Genomic DNA, 16,715 nt, shown 5'->3' on the forward strand with positions numbered 1-16,715 from the left:
AAAGCAAAATATTAAATGCATTTACAGTTTCACATTAAAAATCCATAAGAAACAGGAATGAAGAGATTGAAATAATTCCTATAGCTAACAAGAAAGTTTCAGAAGACACCAGTCTGGACTTACTGACATGCTGTGTAGGTGTAAATTCATATTGCCGTTGGGTTGCCCTCACTCGACCACCGACTGACCCAGAAGCAGAAAGGGACCTTTCTTGTGATAAATTCCTGTGGATGCTCTGAGAAGCCTGAGTCTCCACAAACATAGGTGTGAGTATGGTACTTCGATAACGCCAGCTGGAATCAATTACAAAGTCCTGGAAACACAAAAAGATTTTTAAAAGAACAGTAAGAATGGAGGTGTTTCGTATTCCTTAAGACACGATAGCAGAAATTAAAGTACAGAATTTAAAATATCCCACATACAGGGGGAGAACTTGAATATAATAAAAATGAACACATAAAAGTTCAGTAAATAAGCTCACTAATTTGGACTGGTCAGCTGAGGATTGATTTACAGCTCTTGTACTAACATTCCTGTTTCTTCACAATTTTTCTCCACCTTATGGTACTTCTCAACATTACCCTCTTTTTTAAGTATTTCATTACACATCAATTCTACTTGGTACATATAATTACTTTAATTAAAATTTTCTTTTTTGAAAAGAAAGCAAAATTATAGCTCCCCACAAAATCAAACTTCTGATACCGTGCATAACGCATGAATGTTGTGGCTATTCACTATGGAGTACAAAACTCACTTCCAAAGATCTCCTTCACTATGCCATTCTTGTCCAAGTGGTAACTACACTAAGGAATGGAATTTGTCACATGGCTGCACACAAGGTAACACATGACAAGTCACCTGAAACTTGCATTCAGACAGTGGATGCTCAAATATTTTTCTGGAATAATCCGGGCTCTTGCTAGTCATTTCAAGCAGAAAATTTGTGATTAGACTTAAGTACTGTGTTTCAATCTTGGTGGAATATAAAGAATTTAACAATGCCAGCATGCGATCAGGAATATTTGCAGGTAACCTTGTCTCATCACTCCAAAAATTCCTAACAATTAATCTGTAAAGGCAAAGAATAAATTTATTCTTGGTTATCTGCAAGCAGAAAACATAACACTATCAAAAAAGTCAATTAAAAAACCAAACCAAAACAAAAAACCACAATAAGATTATAACACCTTCAACTAACCCTTTAATGTCATGGATCTTCAACTGAATGATAAAAATTTCCTCTTTCATCTACCATGCTCTCTGCCATTTACCTGATATTAAAAGTTTACTCTGAAAAACTTATTTCTATTAGGTTGTTTTCCTCTTAAAAAGTGCTAGGGGTGGATAAGCACAGAGAACTCCTATCTTCTGCTTCACCAAAAATATTTAAAAAATCCAACATCTAATCTATTTTCGTGTGTCTGTGTATAGTGAAGCCTGCCTTGTTGTTAAAAATGTCCAGAACATTAACGCAGAATTAGGTCTAAGATACTGTAACAACTTCTCCATGGCTCAGAAGTTTGTCCAAAAGCTCTGTGGTTCACTTAAATTTGGTGTAACAGTATGGGACAAAATTTTGTTTCCTTTTCTTCCAATAAGTTAATGGGCAATGTTATCTCACTGTTACTCTTTGATACTAAAATACTTAAACCTCTAAGGATCAACTCTTCTGAGACAGAGCAATTTAGGGATTTATTACTTCAGTCAGTCATCATAACACTGTTTACTCACTGCAGTTCGGCATTCTCATCAATCAGTCCTTGAAGCAGGATTTCTTTTGCCAGTCTGAGTATTTCCTGAGAATCACCATCTGCTTGGCTTTCTGGATCACTGATGTCAGGAGAAAAATCTCAATGACTTCTCTCAAACAATCCATCGTAAAATAAGAGGATGAAGATAGTGGGAGAAAAGGAGGAACATGCCTTTCCCATAAAAATCTCAACTTGACATCACTGCATTTATTTTCATAATATGAGATCTTCACTGCCAAAAGTGTCTTGTCTCACCATTACTTCGGAAAGTAAAAATCAGAAAGCTAAATAATGCACGTTAGGTATTTATTATAAAGGCCAAATAGAAGTAATTCTGAGTTTGCAAGGTTAAAACTGAGAAAAAGGCAGAGAATTAACTTGTCCCAAGTGATGATGGAATAAAAATTGCCTGTACTTTTTCTTCACAATAATTATCCACTCAAATAGCTCGGTTATCTTGGGAAAAGGCATATAATAGAACCCAACTAAGTTAGATGATTCAACAGCAACCTGCTTGTCAAACTGATTACATGTGTGTTCCCTACCCTAAGGGGTCAAACACAAAGAATATCTGTATCCTACCAGATTGAAGAGATCCAGATCAAGCCAAAGTGCCTTAATACATCTACCTACAAGCAAATTTCTCTAGTGTACAATTTTTACTAGTTACAAATTCCAGCAACAAGAAAAAAAGTGGGAGCATCAGAGCTAAGACCTCTTATGCCATCATGCTCTGGTGATGAAACATCCTGGTTCTGGGCTAAAATTCAGGTCTAAGTCTTTGTCCCATAGTGGAAGTGATAAAATTGCCACCAAAGGCCAGAGCTACTTGGGGAAACCACAGGCTCGATTCTTCTGAGAACTGGCAAAGTCCCACACTGAGGGACATGTTCTCAAAGACAGTGTCACAAGCACTTTCACTCTGCCTGTGACGAACCACTGAAAGAAAACATCTGCAGGGAATACACACCTGTAATTATCATAAATCCACATCAGAATATCATACATGCGCTGTCGACATATTACAGAAGGGTGAGAAACGAACCCTGACACTGCAGGAAGAAGTTCTTTAAGTTCTAGTGGTTTTAGTTTAGACAGCATCTTGTACACTATATCCAAACAAACCCTTTGCCTTTCATCATCCCTAAAAAGAGAGGGGAAAGAAAAAAAAAGAAAAACTGTTACATTGCTTTTCTTTTCACTGCTACACAGAGAATCAAAAGATCAGTTTAGGTTTTAGCAATAATATCTGTGTTTGCATAAAGGGCTCTAGGTAAACAATTTTGAGTTCAACCTAAGAGTGAGAATATAACTAAACTAATACATACAACAGAAACCCACATCCCAGTGGTGTTTCACCTTAATGCTACTCAGATTTTTTTCTTTGTTTTTCACAGCCATCTAACCATCTTAACTCCCAAAATCCATGAGCTCAAATTAGGAGAGCAGTGATCAAAAAGTCAATGTGAATTATAAATGCTTCTGAATGTAAAAATGTTGTGGTCAGCACAGAAAATGTTATCAAGAAGTTTAGATTATGCATCCACATTAGTGATCACACGACCACTCACCTGTGGTTCATGATCTGGGTAAAGTCTTTAGTCTTTAACTGCAAGTGAAGATCAGGTATTTCTTCTGCCCGACACATTATTACTTCCAGACAGTAGGTTTTCATCACACCATGAAGTTTGGGTATCAAAAAGAATACTGCGTTCATAAACCTTAACATAAGCAGAAGGCCATAAAGAAAAGCAAGTTATTTTCTATTATTCCTCTACATCTAAAATGAACGTACCATGTAAATCATGATATACCTGTCAGCAAGAGGTGGAAAATTCTTAACAACTTTATTCAAGCATTGAATAAACTTATCCTGTTGGGCGTTCTGATGATGTTTTAATTGTCTTATGACACAATCATAAACTGGATCTTCAAGTACCTGAAAATGAGACAATAAGACAAGCACAGCCATGAAACTCATAACCATATTAATGCCACGTAGTTCTGCTGCTGTACTGTTTGATTCTAGTGCATTTCGCCAGGTAAGATTCACTTGCCTCATCTTGACATTTATGGTGCTTTGTGGCTGCTGTACAGTTATGCCTGGCTGAAACATACATTTGCCTGCTTAAACAATATATTTGTGAGCTAGCTTTGATTGATTTGGAAGAAACACCTTAATTTAGAAATACAAGTTGCTTAGTATGCTTACGTAAATAAGTAGCTTCTCATTCAGTATGGCAGATTTCCAATTAATGACTGTAAAAAACCTAGTATTTTTAGTGAAAAGGTGAAAAATAATCAACAGCCTTCACTTAATGTCAAAGAAATAAGCTTTGTATAGGGTAAAATGTTTGCACCATCTTTGCTCTTGCTCATTTACTCAAAACACTGTGAAAGGCAAAGAGAAGCCTGTAGGAACTCAGTTAAGAAATATGCTTTACAAACTGTGCAACAATAACCAGAATTCAATTAGGGCAGAGAAAGAAGGAAAAGTAGCAGGAAGAGAAGTAAGAATAACTTACAGGGTAAGACTAATGATCCACCTAGCCCATATCTAGGTATTTTTGTCTCAAATAGCAGCTGCAGAATGAAATTTAGGGGGAGCAAATGAGCCTGGCTGCATTTTGTCTTCCTTTTCACACACACAACCCAACATGCACCCGTCATTAGATCAGGGATCTTAGAATGCACCTTGTTGTCTAGTGTTTTCAGAACCTGTTCATATTTTTTGGTGGGTTGTTTTTTTGGGTGGTTTTTTGTTTGTTTGTTTTGTTTGTTTGTTTGTTTGGGGTTTTTTTGGTTTTTTTGGTGTGGGTTTTTTTTTTTGTGCGTGAATTTGTCTAATTTCTCTTTGAACCCACTGATGCTACTTACCTCTAGAACCGTTTCTCGCAACAAATTTCAGAAGTTAACCAACCAACCCATGAAAACCAAACTTTAAATGTACCATGTCAGTGTTGCTTGTTAGCAAAAGCTGAACAAAGCCCCAGAAAGAGACCATTCACTGTCAGCTCCAAATCAACAGAGCAAAAACTCCACATTTAGTCTTTGCTCAAATTCTTTTCCTCTTGAGTTAATAGTTTAAAACTTTTACTGAATCTGTTGGACAATGACTGTTGCATTTTAAATACATTCATTTTTGGGGCTGAATTGAGTAGTCATAAAAAGGCATACACAGAATTAATACAGGAATGGTCAAACACACAATACAGTTCACTTACATTTTCTCTCTCAGCAATGTAATGAAGAGCAAGTCCCAACACTTCTGCTGCAGCTGCATAAACTTCTTTATACTTCAATAAGCCCATGTTGCTGGCCAAAGCCTGAAAATACCTAACACAAAAGACAGACCTGCTGTAAGCCACTACTCCAGCATCCAATTTTAGACTGAAACAAAAAAACTCACATGAACTGCCTAGGGGAACAGCGACTGCTTTTAGAAGAGCTGAATACAGCAAAACATGGATTTCCACCTGCAGTGTCTCAATTCCTGCTTTGGCAATTCCCGACTCTGTTAATTCCCATGAAACTGCAACACTGGGGCCCACTGTAAAAAAGCTTACATTCTCTAGATATTTTCCAAAATAAATGTGGTCTGCAGTTTGCCACTAGAAAAGCATTACATCTGACAGACAATAGAAAAGGGATGATGGGACGAACAATTCTGATGAGCAATCCAGCTCCATAGTTCATGCTGACGAGTTAAACATGCTCTCTGTCTTAAGCTTTTACCAAAATTCTCCAAAAAGCTGCATTTCTCACCTGACACGGTCTATTTCACACTTCGGGTCAAAGGGAGGTAAACTGTTAGCCAGAACAATTCCCAGCAGCTGAATTCCCACTGAATTGTCCTTTGTATCAGGATCTCCACTAGAAAACTTTTCAAATATTAAACTGTTGGATAAAAATATAAAAGTGATGATATACATGAAAGCCCAAAAATATACACACCATAAATCACTCGCTATGTATATACACACACACACAATCCCACCAAAACCAGCAGAAAGTATATATTCAGAAGTATTTAGCTTCGATGAAGACGACTAAGAAGTCTTTGGGAAAAAAAAAAAAAATCTAAAAAGATAAGATTGTAAGCCCACATCAATTCCCTGCAACAAGTTCTAGAGCACAGCGGATCGCAGAAGTCTTACTAAGAGTGCACCAATATTCAGTGATAACACTCATAATTTCAAATAAATGTCTTTGCAGAGATTACTCCTGCTTTTGTTGTTGCTGTTGTAATCCTCTACATGTTCTCCCTGTCTCCTTGTTGTTTTGCAAATTAAGTTACAACTTTTGGAGAGTCCAGTTCTGAAGTTCTACTGTCAGCTCTAGGGACAAAGAGTTTACTGTTGCAGATGAATTTACCTTTTCACCTCCTTTGATAAAGTGCACTTCTATTTGCGAAATACTGATAAAAGAAACAATTGTCTAAGTGCTTACCTATAAGGTATGGAGAGACAGTTCTTCCAACACTCTATAACTGTCTTTATGATTTCCAGATTGTGTCTGAACACAGCTCTTTTTTGGTGAAAGGCATTCTTCATTAAGAATTCAAGCAATCTGTTTGCTAAAATCTCATCCTTAATATTCCCCTACAATGAAGAGGAGCAAAAAGAAACACAGTGGCTATGCCATGAAGACATATATTGTTTTACGAAAGCAAGCAAGTAAATAAACTATTTTTGAAGTTAATATCTAAAAGAAACTGTGGACTCACGTAGAAAAGTGCATAATAACAAACTCATTCATTACCAAATAGTCTCAATAACATTAAAACTGCACTTCACATTTCCTTACTTTGGGAGTGGCTACGCTTGTCCAGGAAAGGATAGTAACTACTATTTCCACTACCATGTAATGAATCCCTTCACCTCCGTTATTCCCAGAAACAACAAGCTGCAGCAACGGACCAAGCCACTGCTTTGCATAAGGTCGGAAAACCTATGGAAAACAGGAAAATCAGCAATCAGTTACCAGTCATCCAACTACTCAGTCATCTGTTGTTCAATAATCACTACAGGTTAGATTGTTAAATCGACCTCTTAGTACTGTGCTTAACCTCTAAAGCAACAACCACAAAAATTTTAAAGTAACTTTAAAATAGAAAGGATCCATAACTACATTCCTCACTTCTGCTTAGAATCCTTTAATCAAGTGTTCATCTAAAGTTAATTATTTCACTAGGACCCACATAATACGGCTCTTACTCAGAAAACCTGTCCCTAAGTGATTTGAAAGAGTATGCCACTCACCTACCCTTCCATTTCAGACAGCTTTAGTAAGAAAGTACCATTAAGTGGGCATTAAAACTTCTTGACTTCATTCTGAAATTCAGCCTTTTTGTATTTTGGGTTTGGAATATTTCAGACAGAAACATACCTTAAAATCACTGTATGAAATAGGATGAATATGTTTTACCCAAGAATGAGAGTTAGAGAAGATTTCTTCTCAGGCAAAGATACTTTATGCTGTCTTAATATCTTTCTGCAACCAGAACATCATTTAGCTCTAAGGGTTTCCATAAGATTCATCTGTGGCCATCAAAAAAACATTATTTTTGCTCCTGCAAAGGTGGCAAACAATCAGTCATAGCTCTTGCCCAGTATCAATGAATCAATCACTTATAGTTCACAGAAGACAAATATCGTGGACATTGTCTACTTACAGAAATAGAGTTTGGGAGAAAAAGTATTTGTGTTACACTCCAAATACTGCCACTGTCTGGAATTTTGGGCTACGAATGCGTTTCCTTTTATCATGGCGAGCTAATCAATTTGAATGCCCCGAAAGTCTCAGCTGATGAAATATTTTACCCCATAAGAGTTACATAGTTGATATTATAATACAACCTGTTATGTTAACAGAAAAAATACATCCAAAAAATTACTCACATCCTCAGTATTAACAATAAGTTTTGCAATGAAGAGGCGAATATTTAGTGGTACTGATGGGTTTCCTAATTTGCCATGCAGAAATTTCATCCAGAGAGGAAGATCTACTGGAAATGTCCCCTGAAATTTAAAAGAAATGAGGGGGGGAAGAAAAAAAAAAAAAAAAAAAATCAAATCACTTGGATTAAACAGCCTTACCAAGCCAAAGAGCTCCCAGATTGAGCCACATGTGTCTCATTATAATATAGGCAAGAAAATTAATAAATTAAGGCATTCAATCCTGACTCCCTTTTCTTGGTATAATTAGTGAAAAAATGCCAACTTTTTGGTTAATACTGGCCTCCTCTACTTTGGGTGTGATCTGGTTCCTCTGCATATGTTTAATCAGAGTGGTCAGAGAAGCCATACATTCATGTTGGTTGAGTTCATCCATTTCCAATTCCATCTCATCATTTAAAACCATGTATTCTGTGGGCTCCTGAAAAAAAAAAAAAAAAAAAAAAAAGGTGCTACTATGATTAACAATAACACTATATTTTCTTTTAAATCATGATAATGCATGAGTCATTCTGATCTTATCTGTGTTTACAGATTTGACTGTATGCTCAGTATGTGCAACAGGGAATACATCAAATGTGTTTTTCAAACAGACACCTCCCAAAGAGATGTACCAGCTGTGCCCATCTTTTACTTCCTGTGCCAACAGATGTCAACTTCATATTACTCTGACTTTATTACCTGCCAGGATAGGTGTGGCAACTGCTGAAAGCAGGAAGATTTAGCTTAACCTCACAAATTGTTTCATTTCATAGATTAAAGAATGTGTTAACACTTTTCACAGGGGGAAGGTCATATTTTTATGGATGTGCTGTTTCACACTGACTAACAACCACAACAATATCTTTTGCTACACAGAATAGATCGCAAAAGAAAATTGTTTACCGTTAGAAATTACAACATTACTACACAAAGCAGATAGAAATTACATTTCTGGTTAACTTTGCTGCAGCTAAAACACCTCCTTAATCCAAAACACGAAAACAGTGTGTCTTTACGAATGTTAACAGTTATTTTGACAGATTTTACAGCCCTTCTTTCTGTTTTATAGCAAATATCTATCCTATCAGTATTACTGTTGATGTCTCTTGATTAATTTTGATTGACTGATTTTATCGGGCATTGGAACAGGCTGCCCAGGGAAGTGGTGGAGTCACCATCCCTGGAGGTGTTTAAAAGGTGTTTAGATGAGGTTCTTCGGGACATGGTTTAGTGCTAGTTAGGTTAGGTTATGGTTGGACTCGATGATCCTGAGGGTCTCTTCCAACCAAAATGATTCTATGATTGCAGAAAGAATGCAACTTTAAGTCCTGGAACATATTAAATACTATTCTTCCAAGAGCACCAGTTAAATACAAGGTGCCACAACAGGAATACAAAAATAATAATGTGTTTGATCAGTTATTCCACGCATTTGATACAACCAGCTTGGTCACCTGCCTTCAAAAACCAAAAGATGAGGGAAATGAGAGGAAACCAGTTGCCGAACAGCAAAATGCAATCATCACAAGGTACTCCTGAGTGCACACAAAGTCACAAGGCACCTTTCTACAACTCAAGCTCGACTTCACTCACATTTCTCAGGTTTAGAAACCCAATGCTCTAGCATTGCTTTTCTCCAGCTGTAGACAGTGGAGAGACGGAAGAAAAAAAATGACCGACAGAACACAGCCCAAGTCACCTCCCTCATCTTCTGGAGGAATCCATTCTCAGTTAAATAGAATGAATATAGGAGACTAGAAATTTCTCTTTCTCAACCCCAATAAATGTATGCAATTGCTAGAAAGCATAAAATTTTTCTTCCTCACAGCACTTAATTCAATAAATTACCTTTCTCCCGAAACGAGCACTGCTAGCTGTAACATCTTGGGAGCTATAAGAAAAACCTTGGACTCCAGTAGAAAAATCAAACTGACTCATTTCCTCGCTCAAACTGTTATCCATCATGTATGATGCAGAAGCTAGATATTTGGGTTCATCTATATAGGAAAAAAGAATAGACCATTAATCAAGGTAAGTACAAGAAACAAGCCTTTATTGGCCACTATATCTTGAGGGTGGGTGGGAACTGGTTGTTTTAGATGGAGCACATAGAATGCTTTTACTCCTGCTACTGTAGAAGTCAATTAGCAACACATCAGTGAACACTGTATGAAAGGCAAGATGACACATTTTTCACAATCATAAATGACTTACATACCCTGATCGCTGTTCCCTGCATCCCTGGCCTCCTTTCTAATAGCAATGTATCGCTTCTTCCTTTCCAGAGGCACCTAAACAGCAAGAAATCAAGGTAGATTTTTTTTTTTAAATTTACAGTTATTTATTTACAGAACTGCCAAAAAATGATCAAAACCACTTAACATGAATGGAAATCCCATGTAGTAAATTATTATAATTATTACTACAAAACAACAGCTAAATTACTTATTCCTACAGCTGTTCACTACCAGAACAAGTATGCTAAAAAGTATATTCCACTCACCTCAATTTCTACAGGAAATGTATACTGACGCTTCAGGTCTATCAAATTTTCAAAAATCAGCAAGTTCTGTGAACCAAAGCATATTTGGAAATATCAAAATTATAATGCTCCACACGATAACAACTGGTCTGAATGTATTTTATTTCTTCTTAAAAAACCCCAGATCAACAATATAGACAATGTGGCATGTTTCCTCTTCTAGATCAATACTGTTAAGAAAATTTTGCTATTCAATTACTCAAGAATTCAAAGCACAGACTATAAAGAGAGTATCTCTTATTCAAGTATATTTCAAGCACTAGAGAACTTAAACAATAGAGTTTTTTCCTTGTATTTTAGATAAATTATTGAGAATGGAAGGAAAACAGGGTAAATGTATCACTACTTCACCCATTGCCAAACAGATGGTAAAACCTGCATCAGCAATTCAAATTCCGTGAAGAATGCAAGAAAGTCAGCTACAACTCCTCCTATTGCCTCACCAGGTAGTTTGTTCATATAATTGCACATCATTCGGGTTTGATTCTTTGATTTATCGCAATCAGGTAAAATCACTTTGTGTCTCATGCTCTGGAAGCCTTCTAACAGCAACTGCAGCTTCTTACCTTTTCTGGTTTTTCTGTAAAAAGAAAGCCCTGATAAAATTTACTTTCAGTGAAGACACAACTGATAACAGCAACAGCACAATTGTATGCTGCACAGTGATACTGTCTCCTCTTCTCCAACAGCTGACCCTCTCCTGCCATGTTTTCTGTAAATGCATCATAGCATGACCTTAAAACAGAAACAGGCAAGAAAACACCATCAGAAGTCTCTTTTTAAGAAGCACAGGGAAGTCCCCAGTCAAAGACCATCGAATCAACATAATTGCAAGAGATCTTTGTTATTACAGCAGTATCAGCATTAAACCACCTCAGACTTGCTCAAGTTTTCCACAGCTATACTGTGCTAAACTGGAACCATTCCGCAATGCAAAGACAACTTCCCCAAGTATCTACACAGCAGTCCTTAACGTCAGGAATACCATGATAGGCCATTTTCAGATAAGAGGGAGATATGTTTCAATGAATGCACAAATCTCTCTCATGGTCCTTTGCAAAGAAATTATGACCAGACAGGCATGCCAAACTGTGCTATAGATCAGCTAGAGAAAAAACCGTTTAGATGCAATTTTTGTAGGTCTTTCACCCCCAGCCATTTATAGGTCTTCTGCAAAACACAGCCAAGAAATCCTTTAAAGTCTTCATAGGACATAGTATTTTAAAATAAAATTAAAGCAAAACAAATGAACAGCAATTCAGGCATCTCATAGTTTTTTCAGAATATTGAACAAACTAGATAATTAATAATACTAATTAGCATATCTATATCAGTATTAAGATTTTGTTCCCTTCTGCAGTGGTGATTAAACCAAATTACACCTACTGGGCGTGCTGCTATATTATGAAATGTAAATTAAAATCCATCCCATCTTCTCATCAATCATACAAGTACCTATCTTACAACACAGAACCATCCTCCAGAGAAAAGTGTAAGTATACTGAAACTGAAATTGTGAAAACACAAATCAAAGGCCAAGAATCAATAGGAAAAAACAAAACACAAGCTTAACAAATAGAAAAAAATGGCAAAAAAAGGAGGCAAAAGTTATCCTGACACAGGATTGTAGTCTACAGTAGAGATCATTCCATCAGCGCAAATTCAATATTGTGTATTCCATTTAAAATCAAAAGCTACATGACATATTGCATTTACCCTTGAACAAATCAACCTTCTGCTTTATATGGCATATTTAGAAAGCCTATCTGCCCAAAACTCAATTAGAAATCAAAATGAAATAAAATAAATAATAGTCTTACTTTATCAGTGTCTTAGTAAGCTCATTTCCTTCTACACTCATGGAGCCACGGTAAGCTTGGTTTATTTTAGAGTCCTTGGAGTAAACATCCTCTTTCGAAAGACGCACATACATCACTTCTAACAGCTTGTAATACCCCATTTTCTTGGTGACTTGTGTATCAAAAATACATTCATTGGACTGGAAATAAACAAGCAAAACCTCAGAAAGAGATTTTCTGGATCTTGCCCTTCCTAAGTTGCTCTGCAGTTACACTAGTTTCTACTAAAGAGCTTTCAGCTCACTTATCTTCTAAAATGCAGAAAAGAGCTGATGATAATAAAAGACTGACAGATTCTGAGTTCCTGTGTAATATAGTTATTAAAACTATGTTGACCTGCTCTTTATCAGAAGAGCTGTCTTAACTACAATTGGCCTAAATCATTATAGTGATGTTGGAGTACAATAAACAGAATACCAAGTAATGGCTCAGACTCATTATACCTGTAAGTATTAATAAAACATTCATACCTGTCACCATACTGGGTCTCATTCATTTTGTTTTTAATAACTATTATTATTAAATTTGGATCATTTCAGCTCCTTGTTTGTCCTGCTGCCTTTAAACAGCTGCATCAGCAAAACCATGGAAGTGAAGAACTACAGCAAGAGAAGAGACCTCCACTGACAACAAAATCATTGCATGTAACTATACTCTAAACTGGAGGATGGGCTGTAAATAGAGAAAGGAAGATCTGTGCTCAAAATCTCTCACTGAAGGATCTTTACAAGGATTTGAAGATACATTTCTTTCTCTGGAAGGAAGGCACCTAATTTAAGAGCTTTCATTATGGAGGCTCAATATATCTTTCCTACAACGTTACAACAGGCTACAATTTTATACAGCTTTTATATTTCAAAGATAGAATGGGGTTTTACTCTTGACAACATTTCAGATGCCTTCATATATATATATAGATAAATTCCATCTTCAACTTTTTTTACACAGTACATATGCAAACATACATTAACTTCAAAGGAACAGTGCGTTGTGGAATAAAGTTTACCATTAATAATCAAACTATGAAATTGCTACAAACTTCTGCTCCAAGATACAGAAAACTGGAAGCAAATGGCTTCAATTAGTGTTTCACTCAGAGTTACGCAGAATGTACATACCAACACCAACAAGTAAAAAAAGTAATTCATACCTTTGTAAACCTGGAATTAAGTGTATCCATAGCCTGTACTATAATCTTGCGAAAGAATTCTCTCAGTGCATCCAAGCTGCAGTGCCACAAGAGGGTGAGGAGGGAGCGATCCACAAATGCTTGACGAGTTTTATTTGAAAGAAGGTCTTCACTTTGGAACATTTTGTGAACAGTGTCCAACAGTATCACCTGTTTGTCAGTGCTGCCCCTAAACAAGACAGAAATCTCAAGACAAAAACTCTTTTACTAGACTCCATTTATGTCTCAAACTCTTGTGACTGACATTTAAAATTTTTATTGTTTGCACTCATATTCTCCTGGGTTATCATCCTACAAGAACAGGTTGAATCGCCGCTTATTGTGCAGCTCTCCAAAAAAAAAAATCTCAGCTTCTTACTCTGCGACAGGTGGCAAACTTTTTTGTATATCTTTGTTAGTTTAATCCAAAAGCAATAATTAGCTTTCTCAGTTCCTTTTCCCTGAACAATCTTAAAAAAATATATTTATCTGGTACACTTGAAGGATGGAGGCAAACGAGACGGAAAAAAAGAAGGACATTTCACTGTTACCAGGTCCTTCTGTGAGCTATCGAGGGTTCCACTACTAGATGAACTGTTGTTCTGAATAATTTTATAAAAGCTAGAATTTCAAAAATGGGAGTTGGGCATAAGGTGACTTTGTCCAGAAAACCACACGCTCCAAAATAGTCAATACTTAATAGCCTGTCATGAATTTGGATTTTGGAAGAGACTAAAGACTTCTTCTGTGGACAGAACATGTTTGTGTCTACAATTCACCACTTTGGAAACATTCAATTAAATGAACGTGCCTCAAATGGGTTTTTCAAATGGGTTGAACAAAGGAATTCACCTTCAGTTTAAGTGCTATCCATTTAACTGATCATGTGGTTGTACAGGGATAGCAAGTATAGGTGTCACAAACAATTGCTATCTTCAATCAAATTCTGCCTGAACATGCTAATTTACATAAGGTTTTACAAAATTTACCCACATGTTGGAAGTGTCATCTGGAAGCTGGTGCCACTTGTACCAAAATGTTTCTGAAGTGTGAAACGTGAAGGCAAAAGTAAAATCTGAATTAAAGCTATTATGTAAAACTTTATGGTGAATATCATCACTATTACAAGGACAACATAATAGAGAAAGCATTTCTGCTTCAGCAAAAATTAAATGAGAACAAGAGTAAAGACTAAACTCACCTTCTGGAAATTCTTTTGAAGCTGGCTTGAAATAAGTCCTCCATGCAATGTCTGTGGTCCCTACAGAGGATTTCTGTCATCAACTGCAACAACATTGGACTCTGAGACAATTCTAATGCATCTAAAAACTGAAAAAGAAGTGTAACATAAGCAGCCACACTGGATCAAACAAATTCCATCTAATTATGTAATTATTTTTCAATGCTGATCAGAAGCAGATGTACAGAAGGATATGTTGATTTAATGTGTATTTGTACATTAAACTTCTGGATAAAGACAAAACTCAGAAACAGAAAGGATTATTTCCTCATGTGAACTGAGGGTCTCTCTCTTTAATTCCAAATCCTGTAAAACATTGTTTCCAGACATAGTTCACTCAGACTTCTAATTACACATTTGTTAAAAATACTGACCTTCTTAGCGCAGTCTACATAATTATTGTGCTTCAAGGTTCCTTTGGCAAACTCATCAGACCTCATGGGAAAATTCAAAGCTACAAGTTGATCAAGAGCATTCTTAAGGTCATTAAGTTTTTCTCCCGTCAAATTAGTGAAGAATGGGAGAATTATCACTGCTTGGCCCTGAAGAAAAAAGAAAGTGCAGTTTCACACCAGAAAAAAAAAAATTTCTCTAACTACAAAGCAAGCTGATGGGACCACAAAATAGGAGCAGTGGCTGTGCTTATTGATTCAATGGCTTAGTGTACTGATAAAGATACGTTATGTAGCTGCTCATCATCAGGTGCTAGTTTAGAAAACATCTTTGGTAACTGCTGAGAGTCAAAAGCTAATTAATATCGCACTGGCTGGCATGGCTATGAATAAGACCTCACTGTTCTTTTAAAGCAAGCATCCATTCTAACACAAGTGACTGATGTAATGCATCATTTAATGAATCACCTGGCAGCTAAAACAAGGTCCCAAATTATTTATTCTGAATGCACAGGAAAGCACAAAATTTTGCCCAGCTAAAGGCAGGCTGGTAGATCAGCAGCTCTGCAAAGCTGTTTCATTAGTCCAATTTTTTTGATCTTCTAGTCCAAACCTTATGGTCCCAGCACCTTTTATAGCTTCCACTGTATGCAGTACTTTACCTCCCTCTCCTGACCAAGCCACATATAGCACCTGATTGATTAGTACTGCTCTCATACTTGCAGACATGGACATTAAAATCATGGCAGATATTTGTAATTTGGCCTGTAGGAAATACCACTCCTTGCTATAAGCCCGATTAGCTGTTGTTTCTCAAATGAACACTTCAGAGTTCTAAATAATTTGCAATTGACAGTAATTTTTTGCCTAAAAATTACATGCCTTCCATCTGGGCAAGAAAAAAAAAAGAGCACCTAAAACCAAAGCACGACAACTGTGATATTGCTTTCTGTCTGAAGAACAAAAAGGATGATTTACAATTTTTTAGGATGTTTAACGGGATAATAAAAACTAGAAGTGGTGCCCATGTTACTGTGCAAACTAAGGTAAAATTTAAGCCAAATAACAGGGAATTTCATGAACAATTAACATCCTAATCTGAAGAGGGCTGGGAAGCCATTGAAGTGAGGAATTTACCTTGAGATTTAAGCCTAAATTCTGATCGATAAGTAGACTGGTATAGGTATTAAAAACAGCTGTAAATGCTTCATGATTGGTATTGAAAGAAACTGAAGAGTCTATCTGGAATGACAGAAGAAAAATAAATTAGGATTTTTTTTTTCTTAAAACTAGTCAAAGAGATCGTTGTGTTAACCCACAAAAAAACCATGAGCTATAGAATTGTTTCTTTCAAAAAAATACACCAAATTAACAGAAACCACATATAGAGTGATTCTGGTTTTAAAAGGACTGTCAAAAACAATTGTAAAAGCTCCTACACAGTACAAAACTAACTCATAATGTTGAATATTTTCCAGTTAAAAAAAAAATGTTAAGCTCCCTCTCAAGGCCATATTTCCTACTGGTCACTTCACTGCCAGCTAATACAGCAAGACAGCTGACATTCTGTGTCCTAATATGACTTTAAAACAATTCAAATTTAAAATAATTAATTATAAAAAAGAAAAAAAAATTCCCAGTAAATGATCTCTGTGTACATTTGCATTCAGCTTTACAAGTTCCTAAAAAATATTGATAGGATAACTAGATACATCATGTTTTCACAATAGAGAAAGAAAAAGACAGACCAAAAACTCAGTGTAACAGAATCAAAGGTCTTTGACATAAAGATCTTTCTGCAGTCCATTGATATGGGTAGAA

General features: G+C 36.2%; 1 protein-coding gene across 1 annotated transcript in view; it reads right to left on the reverse strand.

The window, feature by feature from the left end:
* Positions 1-16,715, reverse strand: part of PRKDC (protein kinase, DNA-activated, catalytic subunit) — an 84,290-nt gene that overhangs the window by 35,292 nt on the left and 32,283 nt on the right. Inside the window, 21 exon segments of the mRNA XM_065629450.1 lie at positions 124-313; positions 862-1,072; positions 1,735-1,833; positions 2,725-2,898; positions 3,326-3,475; positions 3,569-3,693; positions 4,979-5,090; positions 5,520-5,651; positions 6,204-6,355; positions 6,561-6,704; positions 7,655-7,774; positions 7,995-8,132; positions 9,542-9,690; positions 9,912-9,984; positions 10,197-10,262; positions 10,802-10,970; positions 12,056-12,234; positions 13,245-13,452; positions 14,464-14,591; positions 14,877-15,044; positions 16,032-16,136. Of these exon segments, the coding sequence (XP_065485522.1) occupies positions 124-313; positions 862-1,072; positions 1,735-1,833; positions 2,725-2,898; positions 3,326-3,475; positions 3,569-3,693; positions 4,979-5,090; positions 5,520-5,651; positions 6,204-6,355; positions 6,561-6,704; positions 7,655-7,774; positions 7,995-8,132; positions 9,542-9,690; positions 9,912-9,984; positions 10,197-10,262; positions 10,802-10,970; positions 12,056-12,234; positions 13,245-13,452; positions 14,464-14,591; positions 14,877-15,044; positions 16,032-16,136 (2,992 nt within the window).

The sequence above is a fragment of the Caloenas nicobarica genome, chromosome 2 (genome assembly GCF_036013445.1).
Source record: "Caloenas nicobarica isolate bCalNic1 chromosome 2, bCalNic1.hap1, whole genome shotgun sequence".
Classification (NCBI taxonomy): domain Eukaryota; kingdom Metazoa; phylum Chordata; class Aves; order Columbiformes; family Columbidae; genus Caloenas; species Caloenas nicobarica.